The sequence below is a fragment of the Glycine soja genome, chromosome 2, assembly GCF_004193775.1.
Source record: "Glycine soja cultivar W05 chromosome 2, ASM419377v2, whole genome shotgun sequence".
Taxonomy (NCBI): domain Eukaryota; kingdom Viridiplantae; phylum Streptophyta; class Magnoliopsida; order Fabales; family Fabaceae; genus Glycine; species Glycine soja.
In genome coordinates this window covers 1,442,075-1,463,571 of record NC_041003.1, presented here as the reverse complement: position 1 = coordinate 1,463,571, position 21,497 = coordinate 1,442,075, and the positions used below count along the sequence as shown (strand labels likewise).

Genomic DNA, 21,497 nt, shown 5'->3' with positions numbered 1-21,497 from the left:
AAGCACATGGCGATGTGTCATTATGTCAAATCCGTGCAATCGCTTTCTGACCAAAGGGTTACCTAATTGATTTTATTTTTAACATAACAACAACAAACGATAGAGGGCAAAACGGAAAAAGAAAAAAAGTTCACTTCTCCCAGCTAATTTTCTCGCCTTTACAACTTCATACATCCTTCATTCTTATTCTTTCTTTTAGTTTCATGAATTGATTGCCTTGCACGAATTGAATTTGGAATCATCATACATGTGATGATTTGTTATATAGGCGGTTGAATTGAATGTAATAAAATCTTAAGCTTGATTTTGAATTAAAAAATGTTATAATTACTACGACAATACTTTTATAGTTTTACTTGAATGGTTTTAATTACTAGTTAAATAATACATAAAATTATTATTGCGGCTTATAATGTTTCCGTATAGTTTTTAAATTTATTCCGGGAGGGGCTAAGTCCCAAGAAAAACAAAAAAAATAAATATGATCTTAAATGTTCTGTATAAAACTGCTAAAAGGGAATAATGACCATTTTGTTTCTGTTTTATTGTTTCTTCTCTCTTTGATCAAACTTCATAGCGTGCACTTCCTAAGAACCATTTGCTCTTGGCCTCTTGTGCAGCTCCTTCATCTTCCAGTCTAGACTATTGGTCCATCTACTGCTATAACGTGCAGCTTTATATCCCTTTCCTTTCTCAAAACCCTCTTAAGTAATAAAGCAGTAATTTAAGGAAAATACATACATTGGTCCAACCAAATAATGCTGTATGGCATATGCGATACACATGCAGCACAAATTCAATCATTTTATGAGAGAATCATAGTGGAAAGTTATTCTTCTTCACATGCTGATAATACACCCTTTTTTCGGCCAAAACATTTTTAACAATATTATATTAGTTATTATCTATTCTGTATAGTAAACTTTTGTTTTAATAATGTTTATCCGACGACGTTTTCCTCTGCCTCGTTAAAAACTTGGAATGTCTCTGATATGAGATACCATTTAATTTGTCAGAATTACAAAATAAAATATCAGTCACTCAAGAATATACAAATACATTCCCTACATCTACATTGAAGTGGATAGAATTTTATGATAGTTTCACAAACTAATTTTACACTTCGTGTGTTCACTTGTGATAGAATTACAAAATATACCAAAAATAGCCAAATTGTGACTTACCATATATTCACTTCAACTAATTCTTTATAACATTCAACTACGACAATTTCATTTTATTGAAAATAACCAAAGAACGAGAAGTGCGCTTGGAACGCATAATGTAATTTAATATCCCCCCAATTATGGGATGAACATGTAGGGTTTGGTTGGTATGTAAGTGGGAACCGAACCAAATGCTGAGGTTCCTTTAGCTTATCCATTGAAGAAGTTCAATGACCGTGTATGGGCTTTCATCATGGACCGTTAATTTCGGAAAAGTTTAAGATGGTGTGATCTTGGAAAGGTGAAGGGTAAAATTTTTGTTTTTGAATTAAAGAAATTATATAATGTTTACTAAAAATAAATAAAAAAATATTTTTTTTACAAAAAATTATAAATTTTTTTTGTTGTAAAAAATTAAATTTAAAAGATATTTACTTGAAATGAAAAATTTATGTCATTCTCTGTGTCTTTTCTTAATTTTTATATATTTTTCTCAAAAATCCTCCATCACAATCACAATTTTACATAACTAATCAGCGAATTTGAAGGTTGGTGTCTTCTCCATGCTTGTGCTCTTGGCCTTTCCCTTGCCTATCTTCCGAGTTTCAAGCATCGATAGAACACACATTTATTCTTTTCACTGAATACTATGTGTTTTGAGTTATGGGCAACAACTTCTCTCAGCAATTATCAACGATCTTGGAGCTCTCAGTTCAACTACATTATGCAACAAGACACGCCAAAAGAATTAATATCAACTTTAAAACCAAAGCGGAATAATGCTATTTCCTCTTCCTGATATTTTTCTAAAATATATATTTATAAAACAATGAATGAAAATATAGATTTAATATTTTTATTTTACTTAATAGTTAAAAAGTTCCTGTATTATGAAGAGAAGATTTGTGATTATTTAGACAAACAGATTAAAATAAACAATTTTCTAAGCCAAACGCGGAACATAATGTGTCCAAAATTTCTCCGCCTTTACACTTAGCCAATGTAGTGCAATGTCACTAGAAGTTTTCAAATAATAGTAAAATTTTAAATAATATTAAGTAAATAGTAGTAAATTATAAAATCTAAAAAATGAATCACATTAATATAAACTAAATCATATTTAGAAATTCAAATCAAATCTTATCTGTTTAAAATTCAATCCGAACTCACACTTCAAGAAGGTTACCCAATATGTCCCCCTCTTATACAAAAATTCAATCACGTTACAATTTGTCGAGTATTTTTTATTAAAAATATTACTTGTTAAGTTATTAATTTTAATTACACATAATTTTTCGAAGTGACGAGATGTTGCCAGCGGTATTAGTAGCTTTTTAGAATTCAATTTGATAGATTCTTGTTATCAACTTAATTTTAACATAATTAAGTAAAAATTAAAAAATGCGAAATTTATTAAATCCTGTGAAATAAGACTCGTGAACTTTTATATTTTTTCCCTCTTCCCTTTTAGATTATATGACACTTTAATTAGATCCTTATATTATTATTGAATTTTTAATTAGATCCTATATTTTATTTTTGAAAATTGGGTTCTATGTTAATTTTAAATTTGTAATCGGGTTTATATGTTAATTGGTCCTGTAAAATTTGTTAGATTCGTAGAATATTTAATTATATACATAGGTAGATGTGAATGCTAAATTAATACACCTAAGCTGATTACAAAGCTGCAAATTCTAAATACAAAGGTAGGAAGTGCGAACAATATTACATATAAATTAAAGATTAATCACGTATTAAGGTTGAAGTTACCGTCTTTGAGATATGAAATCCATATATTTAGGATTGGGTAACCATTTGGGAGATAATGGATGCGTTGGAAATAAAAAAACATGAAGTGTTGAGACGTGTTAGATAAAAAAATAAAAATAATAATAATTCTATGTGTAATTGTAATATCATTTGGGTTAACATGGAATAATATTTGACATCTACATGTATATTTATGATAAAATATTTTGTCAAATCTGATAAATTGCTTACGATAGATTAACACAAAGATCTGATTACAAATTAAAAATTAATATAAGAAGTTAATTAAAAAAATAAAAAATATAACAACCTAATTAAAAATTTTGTGATAATATGAAAACCTACACACCAATTTAACAAAAAAAAATCAGAATAGATGTTATTTTATAATATGAATGCTACATTAAATATTTACCTAATTTTTTGTATGAAATTCAATAAATTAATCAGTATATTGGGTCAAAATATTAAATAACTTATAATATAATATGAAAGACCGGAACGAAAGGAATAATAAATTGTAATTAATAATAAATAACATGTTGTTAACATTTTCCTTACCTTTCGTCTGGAACACGAGAAACTCAAGAAAATGAAAGCATATGCAAGGAACGAAATGCAAAATCATTTGCTTCCTTCATTTCGTATCACAGCAGGTGACAAAGAAGTATAAAAAGGCAAGTGAGTCAGTGTTTTATTTGTCCGTCCGTTTTGGAGTGTGAGGGAGAAGAAAACTAAAATTGTGTAATAAAAATAGCCAAAATTACTCTCTTATTTATTTATTTAATTTGCTCAATTTTGTATTTTTATATTTTTTTTTATTTGATCCATTAATATTTAAAATTTAATCAATATTATCTTTTCCCGTCCAATTGACAATAAGGCTACTAGTGAAGTTGGACTCAATTTTAAAAATTAAGAAATCAAATAAACTCTTAATAATAAAAAGAATGAACGAAAGAGTAATTTAGCCATAAAAATATCATAGTATCCTTACTTTTATATTCTTTTCCTGTTAAGAATATTTATGAAATTATATATATATATATATATATATATATATTATTTTGCTTTCAAATTTTGCTTTCAAATTTATATAGGTAAGAGTAACTTGTATTTCTTAAATAATTTATATAAGTGAAAGTAAGATATATCTGTTAACTAAATGATTCAGATTTTAAATTGTATTTCTTTTGACAGATTAATAACATGGATAAAAAAAGAAAGAAGTTAACTTCCATTTCCCGAAATCTTTGTAGACTCTGGCTATTATTACAAAATGAAAAATAGAATGCATGAAAGGCATAAGAAAACACTGTAGCAGGAGCAGGATGTGGACCTAATAATTGTTGTATTGTAACGAAGCAGGACGTTAGAGACGCAGCTTTTGCTTTATAAAAATCAGAGATTAAACAAGCAAAGAGCAGCACAGTGTGGCAGTTTGGTCGTTGAGTGAGTGAGTGTGGTTTCACATTGGCTGTTCAAATCAAAAATGACTTTCTCCCTTTCATTCACCACTCTGCTTTCCCTTCTCTCTGTCATTCTGCTTCATGTCAATGCCTTCCCCGTTCATTTCAATCACCCCATACACCATCGCCACCCTCGCTTTGCCGCTCATAACTACAGAGACGCTCTCACCAAATCCATTCTCTTCTTTGAAGGCCAGAGGTCAGGGAAGCTCCCTCCTAACCAGAGAATGTCTTGGAGGAGAGACTCTGGCCTCTCTGATGGCTCTGCCATGCATGTATGTATATACCAAGTTACCAACTCTCACATTACCATGCTATTTGTGTTTTTTTGGTTTGCTTATTTATGTGTGAATGTGCAATGCAGGTTGATTTGGTTGGAGGGTACTATGATGCTGGGGACAATGTGAAATTTGGTTTTCCCATGGCATTCACCACCACCATGCTTTCATGGAGCGTTATTGAGTTTGGTGGCCTAATGAAAGGTGAGTTGCAGAATGCCAGAGAGGCCATTCGCTGGGGCACTGATTATCTTCTCAAAGCCACTGCACATCCAAACACCATTTATGTTCAGGTCAGTTAAGACAACACTCTTCCTAAAATCAACTTATAGTTATACCCTTTTGAAAGTTCTTTCATTTAACTTTCATGTATGTTACCTTTTTATTTTTTCTTTTCTTATAAGTACTTATGGAAATTTTTTAAAAAAAATGGGGTTAGTCTTCTTTAGGGAGAGAATGGGGAACTTGAATTCTGATATTGGTTTGGTTTGGTTTTTGGCTTTGCAGGTGGGGGATGCTAAGAAGGACCATGCTTGTTGGGAGAGACCAGAGGACATGGATACTCCAAGAAGCGTGTTTAAAATAGATGCAAACACACCTGGTTCAGAAGTTGCCGCAGAAACTGCTGCAGCTCTTGCAGCTGCTTCTCTGGTTTTTAGAAGAAGTGACCCCACATACTCCAAAATTTTAGTCAGGAGAGCCATCAGGGTAAGCCTTATGTTCATTTTTTGGTAATTACTTTTACTTGGTGCAAATTGGTCCCAACTAAATCTTAAAGAGTGTATTTTGTTTCTGAGTGTAGGTTTTCCAGTTTGCTGATAAGTACAGGGGATCCTACAGCAATGCCTTGAAACCTTATGTGTGCCCCTTCTACTGCTCTTACTCTGGATATCAGGTAAAGTTTCAACTTGTTCAGTTTAGTTAGATGAGACATAATCATTACTCAAAGTCTTTGGTGAATAATATGGTAGGATGAGCTGTTGTGGGGTGCTGCCTGGCTGCACAAGGCTACCAAGAATCCAATGTACCTAAACTACATCAAAGTTAATGGCCAGATCCTTGGGGCTGCAGAGTTTGACAACACCTTTGGGTGGGATAACAAGCATGCTGGAGCAAGAATACTTCTTTCCAAGGTCCAAAAAATAACTCCATCACATGTATTCTGCTTTATATTGCAAAACTAGAAAAAGTAAAAACAAATAATGGTTTGAAATTTACATTTTTGTGTTCCATGTTTTAGGAATTCCTGGTTCAAAGGGTACAATCCCTCCATGACTACAAGGGGCATGCGGACAATTTCGTCTGTTCCCTAATTTCTGGGACCTCTTTGTCTTCCACCCAATATACCCCAGGTGAAGTCCCTTTTCCTTCTTTTAAGTTTTACTTATCCCCTCTCCCAGTGGAAACTCTGTGTTGCGGTCTAATTTTGTAACGGTTACTTGCTTGTTACTAGGTGGCCTTCTTTTCAAGATGAGTGATAGCAACATGCAGTATGTCACATCCACCTCCTTCCTACTGCTAACATATGCCAAATACTTGACCCAATCCCATATGCTTGTTAACTGTGGCGGAATCACCGTAACCCCAAGGAGACTCCGGACAATAGCTAAGAAACAGGTTCGAGAAAGAAGAAGAAAAAAAATAAACTTTTTATGCAGTAATAATCGAATCATGTATTATATGTTCAATATATTTGGGAGATATTGATTAGATGATTAAAAAAATAATAATAATAATAATAATAAGAAAAGGGTGACGGATTCCAACTTTTTCCGTTAATAAAAAATTACAAACTAATAATTATTATTTGTCCCATAAAAAAATGGGTTCAATATATTTTAATCTATTAAAATGTGTTGCTTGATTTCCTATTCTTGTTAATTGAACTTGATTTTTTTTTTAAAATAAAAATAAAAATGTATTTTCAGGTGGATTACTTGCTTGGAGACAACCCATTGAAGATGTCATACATGGTGGGGTATGGTCCACGGTACCCACGAAGGATACACCATAGGGGCTCATCTCTACCGTCGATTGCTGTACACCCGGGAAAGATCCAGTGTTCCGCAGGGTTCAGTGTGATGAATTCGCAATCCCCCAACCCAAACATTCTCGTGGGGGCCATTGTTGGTGGACCAGATCGGCATGATAGGTTCCCAGATCAACGGTCAGATTATGAGCAATCGGAGCCAGCTACATACATTAACTCACCCCTTGTAGGAGCACTGGCCTATCTTGCACACTCATTTGGTCAACTCTAGGAACCCCAATTATTTCGTGTATCCCATGTTTTATTTCACTAGTCTCGCTAGTTACTTGTGTCTCCTAGAATTATTATGCACACACTCATTTGAGACCAGTACCACACCACTAAACCTTATAAACTTATCACAAGCTGCTTAACTTAATACTATTATGTGTAACTCTTATGATTTCGGAAAGTGGTATATATGTATGTCACGTGATGGTGTGTGTTCAACTTCTCAAGAAATTCAAACAAAATTACGAATGTAGATGTGTTTGATTTTGCATGTTATTTGGGCGAGGCAAAATGGATTAAGTTACGATGGCTAGATGCATGGTTTGTTAAAAAAGAACTTGGACAGAGACTATCACTTCCTAAAATAATTTTCATATAATTGTTTTTTTTTTTTACTTTCCTTTTCACTTGTACAAAAAGTAAACAGAATTATTTTATTTCTTTCGTTCTTATTTCCATTCGTTTCAAGAGTACATTTTATTTTTAATATTTTCTCTGTTTGCTTTTTATTTCTATTATTCTAATTTCTCTGGTTCGCATTTTTTTTTCCTGTTTCATATCTATTCAAGATATATAGGTGATGTAGGTTAAAGGAAAGAAATAAAAAGAGCATGTTAAAATTTTTCCGAAGTGTGAAAGTGAGGGCGATGGGGAAAGACGATTTCATTTGTGAGAGGCATGTGAAGCAGGGCAGAAAGAGCTGGTTTAAGTTAAGAGTCTATGACAAGTGTCAGGGATGTCAGAAGTAGTACTACAATTATTTCTTGACAAGGAGGGAACTTCCCCAAAATGTAACAAAACGCTTCCAAAGCACTAATGTCTAATGGGACCCAAAACATTCCTCTAATTCGTGTCTCCATATGTTAAAATATAACAAAGCTTGGTTTAACGTCTTGTGTTTCACAACAGATCATGAACCAAAGGGGGCGCATTGTAAGTCGCTTCTCACTAATATGATCTCATTCGAGGTTCGGTTTGTTTATTTTGACAGATTTATACTTTATACTATTATATTACTTACTTTAACAAGCCTGTTCTCCTGTTTTTTTTTTTTTTTTTAATAAAAAATATAAGTTTTTAAACAATTATATATTGTTAATAAAAATGTTTTGTTTCAAAAATTATATTTTCCATAATATAATATCATACTTATAATAAATTATTTATTTTGAAATATATATATTTAATAAAATATATCTCAATTTATATTTTGTACATCTTTTATTCTAAGATTTATTTATTCATAATATTTAAATTGATATTCTATTACATTAACAGATCAGATTGACTAAATATTGCATCATATATTATTGAATTATATATGTTCAAGTCATATTTAAATAAATGCTCTTATCCCAATTTTAGACCAAGTTAAAACTAATATTAACTCGTCTCAAATCCACTTTTAATTGAATCAACCAATTCTACATATACATAAAAGATTTAACTCAATTAGTTAAGTAGAATATAAATTTTTTAGTATCTATTTTTTTATTTTTATAAATAAAAAAAATCAATTCCACATATTAGAAGTTTGTTGCTAGCTCATTTTTCAATAATTAAAAAAGGACAAGTAAGAAGGGATAGTTAAGAGTCAAGTAATTTCAAATACAAGCACAATTTAAAAAAGAGAAGAATATTTTTTAGTTCTTATATTTTTAGTGAAACATGCATGGTAAAGTTTCCTATACTTTTATATCAATAAATTTAGTTCTCAAGAATGAAAAGAAATATGATTTTGGTCTCTCATCTCTGAGAAGGAACTAAATACAAACAATAGTAAACAAAAGGAATTTAACATAAATCAAATAATTAAAAAAGTAAAAAAATATTAATAAAAATACTAAATGATTAAAAAATTACTTATACAATTAACCAAAGAAAAAAATGATAGTGCAACGATAATCGGATCATACGCGTTCACCTAATTCATAAATATAGTGTTGTTGAATTAAATGACAGTTTGAAGTTTCTAAACGTAAATAATCGTCCTCTCAACTACCACCATATCCCAGGTGGAATTGAGTTCGGTTCCATAAATATGATCACTGAATATTAAAAAAATAGAGTTGAGAGAAGAAATTTTATCAAAAGTGATTAATTAGATTTTTTAATAAATATTAATCATCAACAAAATTAATGAAAATTCTTTATCAACAAAAAAAATCTCTTAATTGGTTAAGTAAGTTAATTTATTAAAATATTTTTCCTTTGATTCAAATGAAAATGATTTAATCAATTATTTGTTTTCAAAGTTTTATCATAAATTGAATTTAATTTCACAATTTAAAGCCGCGCAGAAAGGTGTTTATAGCTTTGTTGGGATTACATGCATGTCTTGATGTCCATTAAGAAATTTTATTTTTAGTTCCAAAAACTATGAAGAAAGAAACTTGATTTTTCTTTTTGGGTGACAATTGAGTATTTCTCTACTTGGAGATAAATATATTGGTCCTACCCAGTTCTGCATCGTACGTTCCTATATCCATAGCAGAGTAGCTCTACATTGTTCGGTGGATATATCAACTAGAGCTATTCGAGGATGAGATGAACTCATGCTTCAACTATTTGACAATCACAATGTCGACCAAGAGCAGTCCAATAAAAGAACTGGTCGACCTATCTCTCCCACAGAAGAACATATGGCATATATAGTATAATTTTTTTATTGATAAATGTTAATTGTTATTTTTTTTAGTGGAGAAGAGTTGAATAATATGAAAATAGAAAGATATTTTTCAATTGCTTTTTTTTTTGTTTTTAAAACATTTATTTCAAAAATAATTTTTAATTTTTAAATAAGAAATTGATCATTGAATTTTGTAATATAGTGATTTAAAGGTCTCTCGTTCAAAACTTAGCATTTTTAACATTCAAAAGTGTTTGTAAAAAAATAATTCATAAATAGAACTATAGATGTCTTGCTCATCCACTTATGTATCATTGGCATCCTCTAGCATCTCATCACAATCTGCTTGGGAATGAACAAATTAATAAGAATATATCACCAAATTTATGCCAGTTCCTTCCTTCTCCTATTCCGATATTGCTGCATGTCTTTCAAGGATTTTCAGGATAAGCATTAAGATGATCCATTCCGGTTAATTTTCTGTACATGTTTACATCTTTTTATCTATGTAATTAATTACTTAATTATTTTTATTTCCATATATAATCACAACCTAAGAGATCAGTTATGCACTTTCTCCCTTTTGGAAAAGATTCAACACAATTACACTTGAATCCATGGGTGAATAAAATATATATATTTATTGTGTGTGTTTTGCAATATTATATAATCAGTGACATAACATTTATTTACCAACAAATGGTAGTCGTTAAATGTTACTTTGTTAACAGATGATTCGAATTCACGATCTTTAATCTTCTCCTTTCATCACAATATAAAGTCAACCTTATATAATGTATAGAGGTCATGCTAGTTATGCACGCTAATTATTTAAGCTTTTTGTTGAGCAGATTGATAATTGTGTAGCTAAATGTGGAGGAAGGCAATACTAAATATAGAGAAAAGCTAAAACCAAATTAAGAACTTCCACTGTAATATCCCGATTAATTGGGCTAAAGTCGCCAAAGAAAGATTTCATTGGCGGAGCATGAGGTAAGTTCTCTTGTATATAAAATATTTCAAGTCACGTTAATTAACTCGTCCAGAAACATAGAACATAGCTTTTAAATCGCAGTACGCGGCAATAACAGCATAATATCAAGCCACAAGCTGTGATTTAAAACTTTAACATTTCGTGTTGTTGAGGTTAAAGTTGGTAATCACCATGGCTACGGCGAGGGCCCTTTTTCTCTTAGGGGCTGCTCTCCTCTCTTGCACCTTGATAGGTGCATCTTCGCGTGGCGTTGAGAATCGCCGTAGCCTCCTCCTTCCAGTTCCAAATAATGGTCCTGCAATTTTTGATGTGACGAAATTCGGTGCTGTGGCAGATGACCAGACTGACAATATTGATGTGAGTTTAATTTATTTCATTATCTTCCTAGCTAGATGCAGAATTCCTTCCAAACTATATGCATAAATACCTACATATACGTGGACAATTGATAATCAAACTATTGATTGAAATAATGGAGGGAAATTGAGATTGTTACGTACATAAAGAACTAATTAAAATATATATGATGAACATAAATGAATATTGAAACTCACAAACAAGATCATAAAGTCAAGGAAGACATATTTAATGAATGATATTCTATGATATATATATATATATATATATATATATATATATATATATATATATATATATATATATATATATATATATATATATATATATATATGTATATGTATGCAGGCATTTAGGGCTGCATGGGGAGAAGCATGCAAAAACAGTACTACTCAGGCAAAGGTTTTGATCCCAGCGGGAACATTTCGTGCAGCACAAACTATGTTTGCAGGGCCATGTACCAGCCCAAAACCTATAATTGTTGAAGTTATAGGAACTGTTAAAGCGAACACAGATCCATCTGAGTATGTGACTCCAGAATGGTTCAGCTTTCTAGACATTGACGGCCTTGTGTTGACTGGCAATGGAGTTTTTGATGGCCAAGGAGCCGCTAGTTGGCCATATAACGACTGCGCCAAGACCAAAGGCGATTGTGCTCCCCTTCCAGCTGTAAGCATATTCTTAAATTTGCAACTCCATATTAGTAAATAGATGATTTTGAATACACTTTTTCTTTTATGACAAGCATAAAATTGCAAAGAGTTTCTTTTGATTATTTACCTAGACCAAAGGCAAAATTAAGTTTTCTTTAATCAAGATAAAGAAACAACAACAAAATTTGAATTATTATGCTATAGGTGCAGGTATGAATTAACTTTAGTGATAACTATTTTTTATCAACGTAATCAATTCACTACTTTTAATAAAGTTTCTTTTTTAAATTATGTTTTTTTATTCAAAAGATTTTACTCTTAATACTCTAAAGTCTAAACTTTCGAGTTTTGAGTGATAGAAAAAATTATTTTGAACGAATAAGCTTTGGAGAGAATGAATATATTGGCAAGGTTTCAGCGACAAGTGACAAGTTTGTAAATGCATGCAGTCTCTGAAATTCGCCAAGGTTAACAATTCCATAGTGACGGACATCACCTCGTTGAACAGCATGCAGTTCCACTTCCACATTCACGGATGCAGCAACTTTTCACTGTCAAACATCAACATAACAGCGCCGGGGAACAGTCCGAACACAGACGGCATGCACATAAGCTCGAGCGACAGTATCAAGGTTTTCGACAGCGTTATCGGAACCGGCGATGACTGCATTTCCATCGGACACAGCACCACCAACATTGCCATCACCAACATCACCTGCGGCCCCGGTCATGGCATCAGCGTCGGAAGCCTTGGTAAGAGGCCAGAGGAGCGAAGCGTGAACGGCATCAGCGTTACGAATTGCACGTTCGTGAATACGACCAACGGTGCCAGAATCAAAACGTGGATGGGGACAGTGCCGGCGGAAGCTACGAACATTACCTATGAAGGTCTCATCATGAAGGGTGTTCAGAATCCTATCATTATTGACCAGAGTTATGGCTCCAACAAGAAGACAACGGTAAGCAACTTCGATGACATTTAGTTGGAGTGTTTTTTTATTTTTAAAGAAAATATAAAATATGCTTATTTAAATTTAGAAATAAAAACATTTTAAAGAATAATTCTAAAACTGAAAACAACATATTTATATTTTCGACTTTTAATTTTCTGAAGAAATAAAAATATGATAGTAATATTTTTTTCGATAGATGTTTTCTAAATTTTAAAATTTTGAAAATAAAAATTATTTTCAAAAATTAAAAGCAAAAAATAAACTCTCAAGCGTAACTTTTAGCCATGCAATTTTATTTATCAGCAGAGTTATGAACTTTTTATGTATAACAGGTTTTAATTCTGAGTGAAACTCCTGTACCCTTGTTCTTATATATCTAACTATGATGTCTACAAATGTATGCATGTAAATGTTCAGCCATCAACTTCGGTGTGGAAGATCAGCAATATTCATTTCCGTAAGATACAAGGAACTACAGTCTCAAACATTGCAGTGTCTCTGCAATGCAGCACAAGCAACCCCTGCGAGGGTGTTGAGATAGCCGATGTAGATTTGGCTTATTCTGGCGGTCCTCACAATACAACTTTTGTATCCTCTTGCTCCAATGCTAAAGCTGTTTTTGGAGGGATACTTAACCCACCAGCTTGCTAATTAAATTTTTTTGGGGGGAACTCTTTCGACCGGGGCTGCCACCTGTTTAATATATATATATATATATTAAAACTATCAGGATTCAGGACCCAATTTTTTTATGTTATTACTTGGTTACCACTTTGTAAGCGTAGGATGACTAGCTATTTCATGTTAAGTGTATATATGTTACCCTCCGCTTAAAAGATGTATAGCTGTCGGAAATATTAGTATCAAAGTTATACTGGCCTTTATAAGGTCTTCTTTTTAACTCTGATTTATCATTTCGATGGCTGAGCTCGATTCGTAACCATTTATTGTCCTCTTTCGTTCGTAAAATCTTTTGAAAAGGACCAACCATTAGTACACACTCTTTCGTATAATCTTTAAAGTTGAATTATGCTATTTGTACAATAAAGTTTGACAACAATTTACACTCCAAAGAAGTGTGTACATATAAAATGAGACATGTAATACCGAGTAGTGGTTGTCTAACCGACCCCAAGTAGTAAAAATGTGGTAGTATGTATTAGACGATTGGTGCAATTCTGTATGTACATAAAGATGGTTGTATTTTAATAATTGTGAAATTTGAGTTAATTTAATAGTTAATTTTAATTAATAATGATTGTAATTTCTTCACTTTGTAATTATTTATTAACAGAAGTCAAAAGAAGAAGATTTCAAGTGCTTTAGAGGAAAATTGATGCAAAAATTGAAGAAAAAGTCTTGAAAAAAAGTTGGAAAAATTGGACAGCTTGCTTAACGCGCAATCCAGACTTAACACGTATTCTCGTTTAGCACGCAATCCAGGCTAAGCGCAAAGAAGACTTACAAGAAAACTCAAATACGCGCTTAACTCGAAAACCCACACTAAGGACAAAGTGTGAAAAAAAATAAACTACTTTAGGTCTATAAAAGAAGTAGGAAGCATAAGGAAGCATAAGCTACTTTAGTCATTCCTCCCTTTCTTTCTTTTAGTCATACCGTCCTTTCTTCCATTCACCTTAGTCCCTGAAGTGTAAAGTCTCTCATGTTTATGAGAGGTTAAACTCCTATAGGTAGGAGCCTGGCATGCCAAACTCTAATGTAACTTTGTCTATTATTTACTTAATGTAATTTTATTTCTATTATTTTTCTACATGCTTTTCTATTATTATGGTATGGCTTGATCATCCATATAATATTTAAACAGTAATACATTGAAAAATGATTATTTTATAAAAGAACTGGAAAAATGTATTTAAATAAATTCATTGCTAGAAATAGATTGATATTTGTTTTGCCCAAATTTTGCATCTCTTATCTTAATGTGATTTATTAGTTTTATCTTTGCAAAGAAATTTGAAAAAAATAATAAATAAACTAGACTCTTCGTGCGGAAAATCAAAGATATAATGTCTTAGTAGATGTGACTAGAAATAAGGATTTCATTAGATAGAGAAAATTTCTAACATTGCATTACTAGTAGTTTTGGCATGTTAAGTCCCAACATTCATTTTAATCATTGTTTATTTTTAGTGTTATCTTTTTTTTTTTCCTTCTCTTACTCCAAATTTCACATTTATAATTTCCTATCCCTTCTACTTTTTCTAATTTCTTGCTTAATAATTGAGTTTGCAACTTAAGTACAACCAATGACTCCCATGGATTTGACACTTAACTTTCATTTTAATTTTATTACTTATGACATTGGTATACTTGTCAATGAATTAACAAATCTTTACTTGTGGTAAGTTAGACAACCCCATTTTTTAATTTGAATACGAACTAACTTTCTTTTAACTTGCAAGTGTTCTACGCTAGTTGAAAGTATATGCCAATTACACGTGCATTTGAATTGAGATATCGTAACTGCAAGTGACCTGTGACAACGTCGTTGATAATTTGGTAATCGAAGGTGCTTGGTCTATCTATAAATAGAGGGTGCATTGCATTTTGTTAAACTGCTTAATGAAGTACGCCATCAAATATGTTCATCTCACAAGATCTTGCATCATAAAAGCTTGTGAAAACTGAAAAGTGCTTATAAGAAAATCACAGGCTCCAGTCATAAATTAAAGCTCTTCATTTGAATGTATCTGAAGATTGGATTTGGATGAGTCTTGGTTAAGGCATCTGTTCTCTATTTTCTTTATTTGTGTTGTATTGTGCGTTTTAAAATGCATTTTTCTTTTTAAAGAGTGCTTGTAACACACTAACAATTTCCGATGCACATATAATTTGCAATAAAATCGGACAAACAAAATTTCCACATTGTCTACATAATTATGAATTAATGACCTTCGATAATCTTAAATTGTGTGACAAGAATAAACTATTTATTATGAATTCTTTATGACCATTAATTTTCTGGTAAAGAGAACTGATTTTCTGTTATAAATTTTGGTGAATTCATTGATCCTAAATTCAATAGCAAGTACAATTTCTTTATTTTAAAATTCATTATGATTCAATGACTCTTGATGATGTTAATCGAAATTATAATGTGAATTTTGTTCATAATTTTGAACAAATTTGAATTCTTTATGAATTCAAAATGACCCTCAATCCTCAATGACCCTAATTGGAATAGCCAGTCAGGATCCTTATTGGAACTATGACGTGTATTTGTTTATAATTTTGATCGAAATTTTGAATTCTATATGAATTCCCAAACGACCCTATTAAAGATGAATTGAATTCTTTATTTCGAAATTTTAATTCCAGATAGGATATTTGATGACTCTTGATGATGCCAAATGCAGTATTTGATGCAATATTCAATCTGACTGAATTTTTGTTCAAAATTTTGAATCGGGATCGGTGACTCTTATTAGTGAATTCAATTTCAAGATGAATTGAATTCTTAATTTCCAAATTTTAATCCCGATGGGATTTTCGATGACGGTAAGAGCCTTTGATGAATGATGACCCTACTTTAAGAAAATGAGAAGTTAGAACAATTTCAATTTGATTGTAAGATAAATCAATTTAATTTCGGGAAGACACTTGATTAGCCTTAACTCCTCTTAAGGAATCTTTGCTTCTTTTATATTGTAATGATTTTGCAAGTATTAGCTTCTTTTATGCACTGTGGGGTTTATCTATATATCTTTAAGTATTGCTCCTTTAGTTGGAGGTTTTTACTTCTTTTTTATTTATTTAGTTTGGTATATTCTTTATATCAGACTCTTTTATACTGGATAGTGGCATTTCTTGTGCTACAGTTCAGTTTTCATTGCATTCAAATAATAAGGATTTAGATTGTCTTGGCCAACTTTGTTGTAGAGGAGCATTTCACCATTCTGTTTTTGAGGGAATTACTAGCTAATAAATGTTCGGTAAAATGAAAAAAATATAGTGGTATATAATAGTAGAACTTGGTAAATGATCTTACGGAAGGAGATTTTAACTTGTCAATTTGGTTTCACTTTTGTTGTTAAAGGGTATGTTGAACTATCTTCATATACTTCCAAGTACAAAACAACATATAAACATTCTCCAGCATGTTAGTGGAAGCCTGACTGGTACCAACTCTAATGGTGTTGTATTGATTAATCTCTCATTGGAGGACAAAACCATAATTAGCTATAGGACCTTTGGAACCAATGCATCTAACTTGTTTTTCCATTTGCTTTTCTCCTGAATGACATTGCTTTTTGGCCCTACAAGTTCTGGGAAAAACACACTCCTGTTGGCCTTGGCTGGAAACTTGATCCATAATTAAAGGTTAGAGCATTGGGGAAAAGTATATTTTGTTTAACAATGTTTTCATGTTTTTAGCTCTATTTTCTTATCTTTAAAGCTCTAGCTAATTTCGTACCTAATAAAAGCTCTAGCTAGTACAACTTCGTGATTACTTCTCTAGAAAGGTAACTTATAATGACCAGGCGAAGAATGAGCTTGTACCCCAAAGAACTGCTGGTCCATCAAAATGTCTGCATCTGGATGAATGACACTTAGAGAAACCTTGGCCTTCTTGCCAAGAGTCCAAGGAGTTGGATCTCTTTATGCTTACACACTGAATTCAATATTGAAAACAAAGACTGGCATTTTAGATGAAAATTAACTTTTGATTGTGTATAATACGTTTGGCATTGCAAACTTTTATTAGTGGAATTGGCCAGAAGAAAAAGAGGCAAATATCAAGCATGATCCACATATTTATTTTGTGGGGGATATACATGCATCTGTTGTCCCTCCTATTATATTGTTGAATAGCTGGTAACCTTTCAAACCCAAGGGAGATAAAAACATGACAACCTTTTAATATCAATAGCTGTTTGTTTTTCGAGATTCCATTCTTCTACTGCTTGCTATTTATTTCAAAATTTCTCACCAATTGTAGGTGATCACTGCAAACAGAACAGCTATTTCTAATCTCAGTTACAGTGGCAGTTAGTTATGTTGAAATCAAGTGCACCATATATTTCTTTTCCATACAATATAGAAATGTCTGATAATTAAGTGGTTGTTCTTTTGACTCAATGCTCAGGCTATAGCATCTGAAGGCTATAAGGCAAATTTGATAACAGATTATGTCCTATGGGTAAAATTTATAATTTAAAAGCCATCATTGATCTTCACGAATTGATCGTAATATTTTGTTTGAAAGTCTCTTGTTTCATTTCCAGATTTTGGGACTAGAGATTTGCACTGATACGTTGTAGGAAATGCAATGTTAAGAGGAAACTCTGGTGGACAAAGGAAATGTGTTACAACAGGTAAAATTAACCTGATTTCAAACTTGAAGTGTATATTGTTTAATCACCAGAAAATTGATTATATGTCATATTCTTTAATAATTATAAATTTGTAAATACATGGATGCTGGTTGGGATCAGCTAAAGCTCTTTTCATCGATGAAATATTGGTACGAGACTCGTGCTCGAGTGCTGGCTTCGAGGGCCAGAGGCCTCCCAGAAAGAAGAAAAGGGCAGAGAAAGAATCACGAGAATGAGGAAGAAGGAGCGTAATTGTTCTTATTCATTTGCTAGTTATTTACATATATTTATAATGCCAATTGCTACATGTAATTATCCAGATTTGCAGGAATATCTGCATAACGGAATTTGATTCTCGATGCTTCCTAACAAAAGACATTGTGATCTAGCAAATCCTGTGCTGCCAGCTCAGCTCCTCATCATTTGTAATTCCTTCCTCAAGCATAATCTCTGAGATACGCGGGCCTGGTAACCTTCCTTTTTGGTTTTGCTGTTTGTACCCCTGTGTTCATGTCTGCTGCTTTCTCTATTTCTTCTTCTGGTGTTGCTCTGTTACTATCAAATATCCCCTGGTTTGGATAGCTCAACGGCTTTCAAATTTCAAATTATGTCACTCAAGCAATATGTTCACATTCTCAAAGGAACCACACTCATCTCACCCATGCAGCCAGCACTAATGGATTTTTTATGACACTGAGACTTGCAATCTTAAGCATTTTATAGAAAGGTGGACAATTGTATGGTGTGCCTGGTATTTGGTGTTTGTGGCCTTATAGAAATGATTGTATTTTCAAAGGAAAGTATTTTGAGAAGCATGTAAATGGGTGCATCTGATCTTGTTTTTGTCATGGTCGTGGCTCACTGGTATAGGAAAGGATTTGAATTATCCCTTTAACCAAGTGTACTGCCAATACAAGGTGTTTGCATTATGGACGGAGACCACGGTTTGTTGTCATAAGGGCTGCATGGATAGTTTATTGGTTGTATATGCAAGGGTCATTGACATCGGTACCACATGGGGAGGGGCTGCTCAGATTATTTCACGCTTGGGAGGTGAAGCTTATATGAAGGAAATATTGAAACACTTGTACAGTAATAGTTAATTCATTCATGACCCTGTAGCACTTCATAAGTCTAAATTGGCTGTTGTATAGGTTAAGATCATTGCTCTTATGTTGTTAGTTAGGTGCGCTTTGGAGTGGCTTTATTTGCTGGCAGTAAATGACGGATGGGTAGTGTATGTTGGCACTTTATGGATGGTGGGTGCTATTATTTATGTTATTGTACTTTGATGCACTGCTTGTGCCATATATAAAATTATTTCTGACAAAAAAAACATTGTAGTCAGGGTCCCTGTGAGTGTGAACAACATGCTTGAATTTTTCGAATTAATGGGGTTTTAAATGTCTTGAGAGGAAAGGTATGGCCCATTTTTTTGCAAGAAGTGTCCTTGCGTTTATTCTGTCTACAATAGTATAAGTTAGTATTAACAGTTTAATTCTGACCTTGAAAATTATGTCTTGGGAGAAGCCTTGATCAAAAACTTGCTGCCGAATTTGACTAAGCCACCCAGCTGCATTGACAACCAGAGAGTATGGAGTGGGAAAATCGGAGCTGTTAAAAGCTTGCTTATCCAGAAAATATTGTCTACACCTTAAAGCTTTGCCAAGTAGGATTAGCAAGTTTCATTTTATTGTTTTATCATCTAATGCTATTATTGTCTTATTTAACAACTTTCCCCTCCTTTCAGCTTGTTGTATTGGCAATTATGGCCATGACCAATTTCTTCCGAACTGATATGCACAGAGATTTGGTGACTCATGGAGGCATACATGTGGGTAAATTGTTCTATAGTGTTGTTGTGACTATGTTTAATGGATTGGCTGAACTTTCCATGGTGGTTTCAAGGCTTCCTGTTTTCTACAAGCAAAAGGGACTGTCTCTTCTTCCCTTCATGGGTATATGCTCTTCCTCCATGGAATCCTAAAAATTCCCATGACTTTTTTAAGAAGAGGATGTTTGGGGTATCCCTCACCGATGTTATTGGTTTTGAGCCATATGTTTGAAGGTAAAAACAACTGTTTTTACACATACTTAGCAATCTTGTGAACTAATGTTTTCTGCCTTGTCTCATTTTCTATTTGAATCCTACTAATAAAAATCAAATGGCTCTACTAACACTTGGGTCATTTAACACTGGCCATCCTTTTTTCTGGGTGGTTTTGTTTTGTCCTATCTATTATGGATTTAAAACAAAACAATCCCATTACTGGGGCCGGGGTTGCAACCTGTTTAATGTTTATATATACCCATGTACATGAGAAATAAATGTCTAAAACTTCAGGACCCAACTTTTTTTACGTTTGTTATTACTTGGTTAACACTTTGCCAGCATAGGATACCTAGCTATTTCATGTTAAGTGTATATATATATGTTACACTCCGCTTAAAATACGTATAGCTGTGGGAGATATTTGTATCAAAGTTAGCCTTTATAAGGTCTACTTTTTAACTCTGATATATCATTTCGATGGCTGAGCTCGATCCTCGCAACCATTTATTGTCGTGTTTCATTCGTAAAATCTGTTGAGAAGGACCAACAATTAATACACACTCTTTCGTATTATCAATTTAAAGTTGAATTATGCTGTTTGTACAATAAAGTTTGACAACAATTTATATTCCAAAGAAGTGTAAATATATAAGACGAGTGATGCATGTAATAAAAAGAGAGATAAAGAGATTGTTATAGTTTCATACAATTTGAATACCAATACACTCTTTTTCATACTTTCCTTTTCGTCCACGAAATTTCATCATAATCTTGCAACTTGACCCAAACCTCAGGTTTTAAATAGCCATTTTCAACGTATGTTAACCCAACTGCACCCCTCCACTCTGCTCAACTCAGTCAGTCAGTGCCACTGCCTTGAACTTCATTGCATTAATAGGTTCCACCCATTCAAAGACGGATATTAATTCGAAAAGGAATATTGTATTTTCATATATCAAAAACATAACTTAAACTCTTAAAACATCATGTTAATTTTCAAAAGTTAAACTCTTAAAACATCGTGTGTATTTTGAATGCAGTGGCAGATCAAGGATCCGGATCAATGGAGAGAAAATGTATTTTAAAAAAATCTAATAAAAATTATCATATATATAAAAATTATGACAAATGTTAAAATCACAAATTTCAAATAAGAGTTGTCATGCTTAATCAAGATGTGTCTATGAGAAAAAGTGGTGAATCAAGCTATAACTTACTCACACAATGTAAAATAGGAACAAAGCATTGTCAAAGGAACCAAGAGTCGTAAAAGGAAGAAAAATGTGTGAAAAGAAAATAAAGAGAGTGAGAAATGAAATGTATGAGATAAGCAACATTGACTTTATTAGAGAAAAGATAAAACTAGACTTTCAAATCAATATGTAATAAAATAATAATAAACATGTAAGAAAGTGAGAAAAAAATAATGGATTCAAACACATAAAATAAGAGGTATAAATATTAAAATAAAAAATATATTTATTTATCTTCACATAAAAATAAGTGAGGGATATTAACATAAAAATAAGAGTGTATTTATTTATCTTGAAAATAAGAGAGGAAATACAAAAATATA

The 21,497-nt window shown here is 32.3% G+C and overlaps 2 protein-coding genes and 1 long non-coding RNA gene across 3 annotated transcripts; all 3 read left to right on the top strand.

The window, feature by feature from the left end:
• The first annotated feature begins 4,302 nt into the window (after window positions 1-4,302).
• LOC114378742 (endoglucanase 17-like) lies at window positions 4,303-7,195 on the top strand. Its single transcript, XM_028337371.1, has 8 exons — window positions 4,303-4,683; window positions 4,773-4,979; window positions 5,194-5,394; window positions 5,489-5,581; window positions 5,658-5,819; window positions 5,927-6,038; window positions 6,140-6,303; window positions 6,615-7,195. Exons 1-8 carry the CDS (start codon window positions 4,432-4,434, stop codon window positions 6,945-6,947), a joined length of 1,524 nt encoding a protein of 507 aa, XP_028193172.1. The 5' UTR covers window positions 4,303-4,431; the 3' UTR covers window positions 6,948-7,195.
• Window positions 7,196-10,567: 3,372 nt separating this feature from the next.
• On the top strand, window positions 10,568-13,433 carry LOC114370342 (exopolygalacturonase clone GBGE184-like). Its single transcript, XM_028327657.1, has 4 exons — window positions 10,568-10,926; window positions 11,275-11,595; window positions 12,029-12,538; window positions 12,950-13,433. The coding sequence occupies exons 1-4, from the start codon at window positions 10,741-10,743 to the stop codon at window positions 13,181-13,183; spliced, it is 1,251 nt and encodes a 416-aa protein (XP_028183458.1). The 5' UTR covers window positions 10,568-10,740; the 3' UTR covers window positions 13,184-13,433.
• Window positions 13,434-19,393: 5,960 nt separating this feature from the next.
• On the top strand, window positions 19,394-20,001 carry LOC114370336. The gene is made up of 2 exons (XR_003657819.1): window positions 19,394-19,537; window positions 19,619-20,001. It is a non-coding gene; the product is annotated as an uncharacterized LOC114370336 (long non-coding RNA).
• The last annotated feature ends 1,496 nt before the right edge of the window (window positions 20,002-21,497 follow it).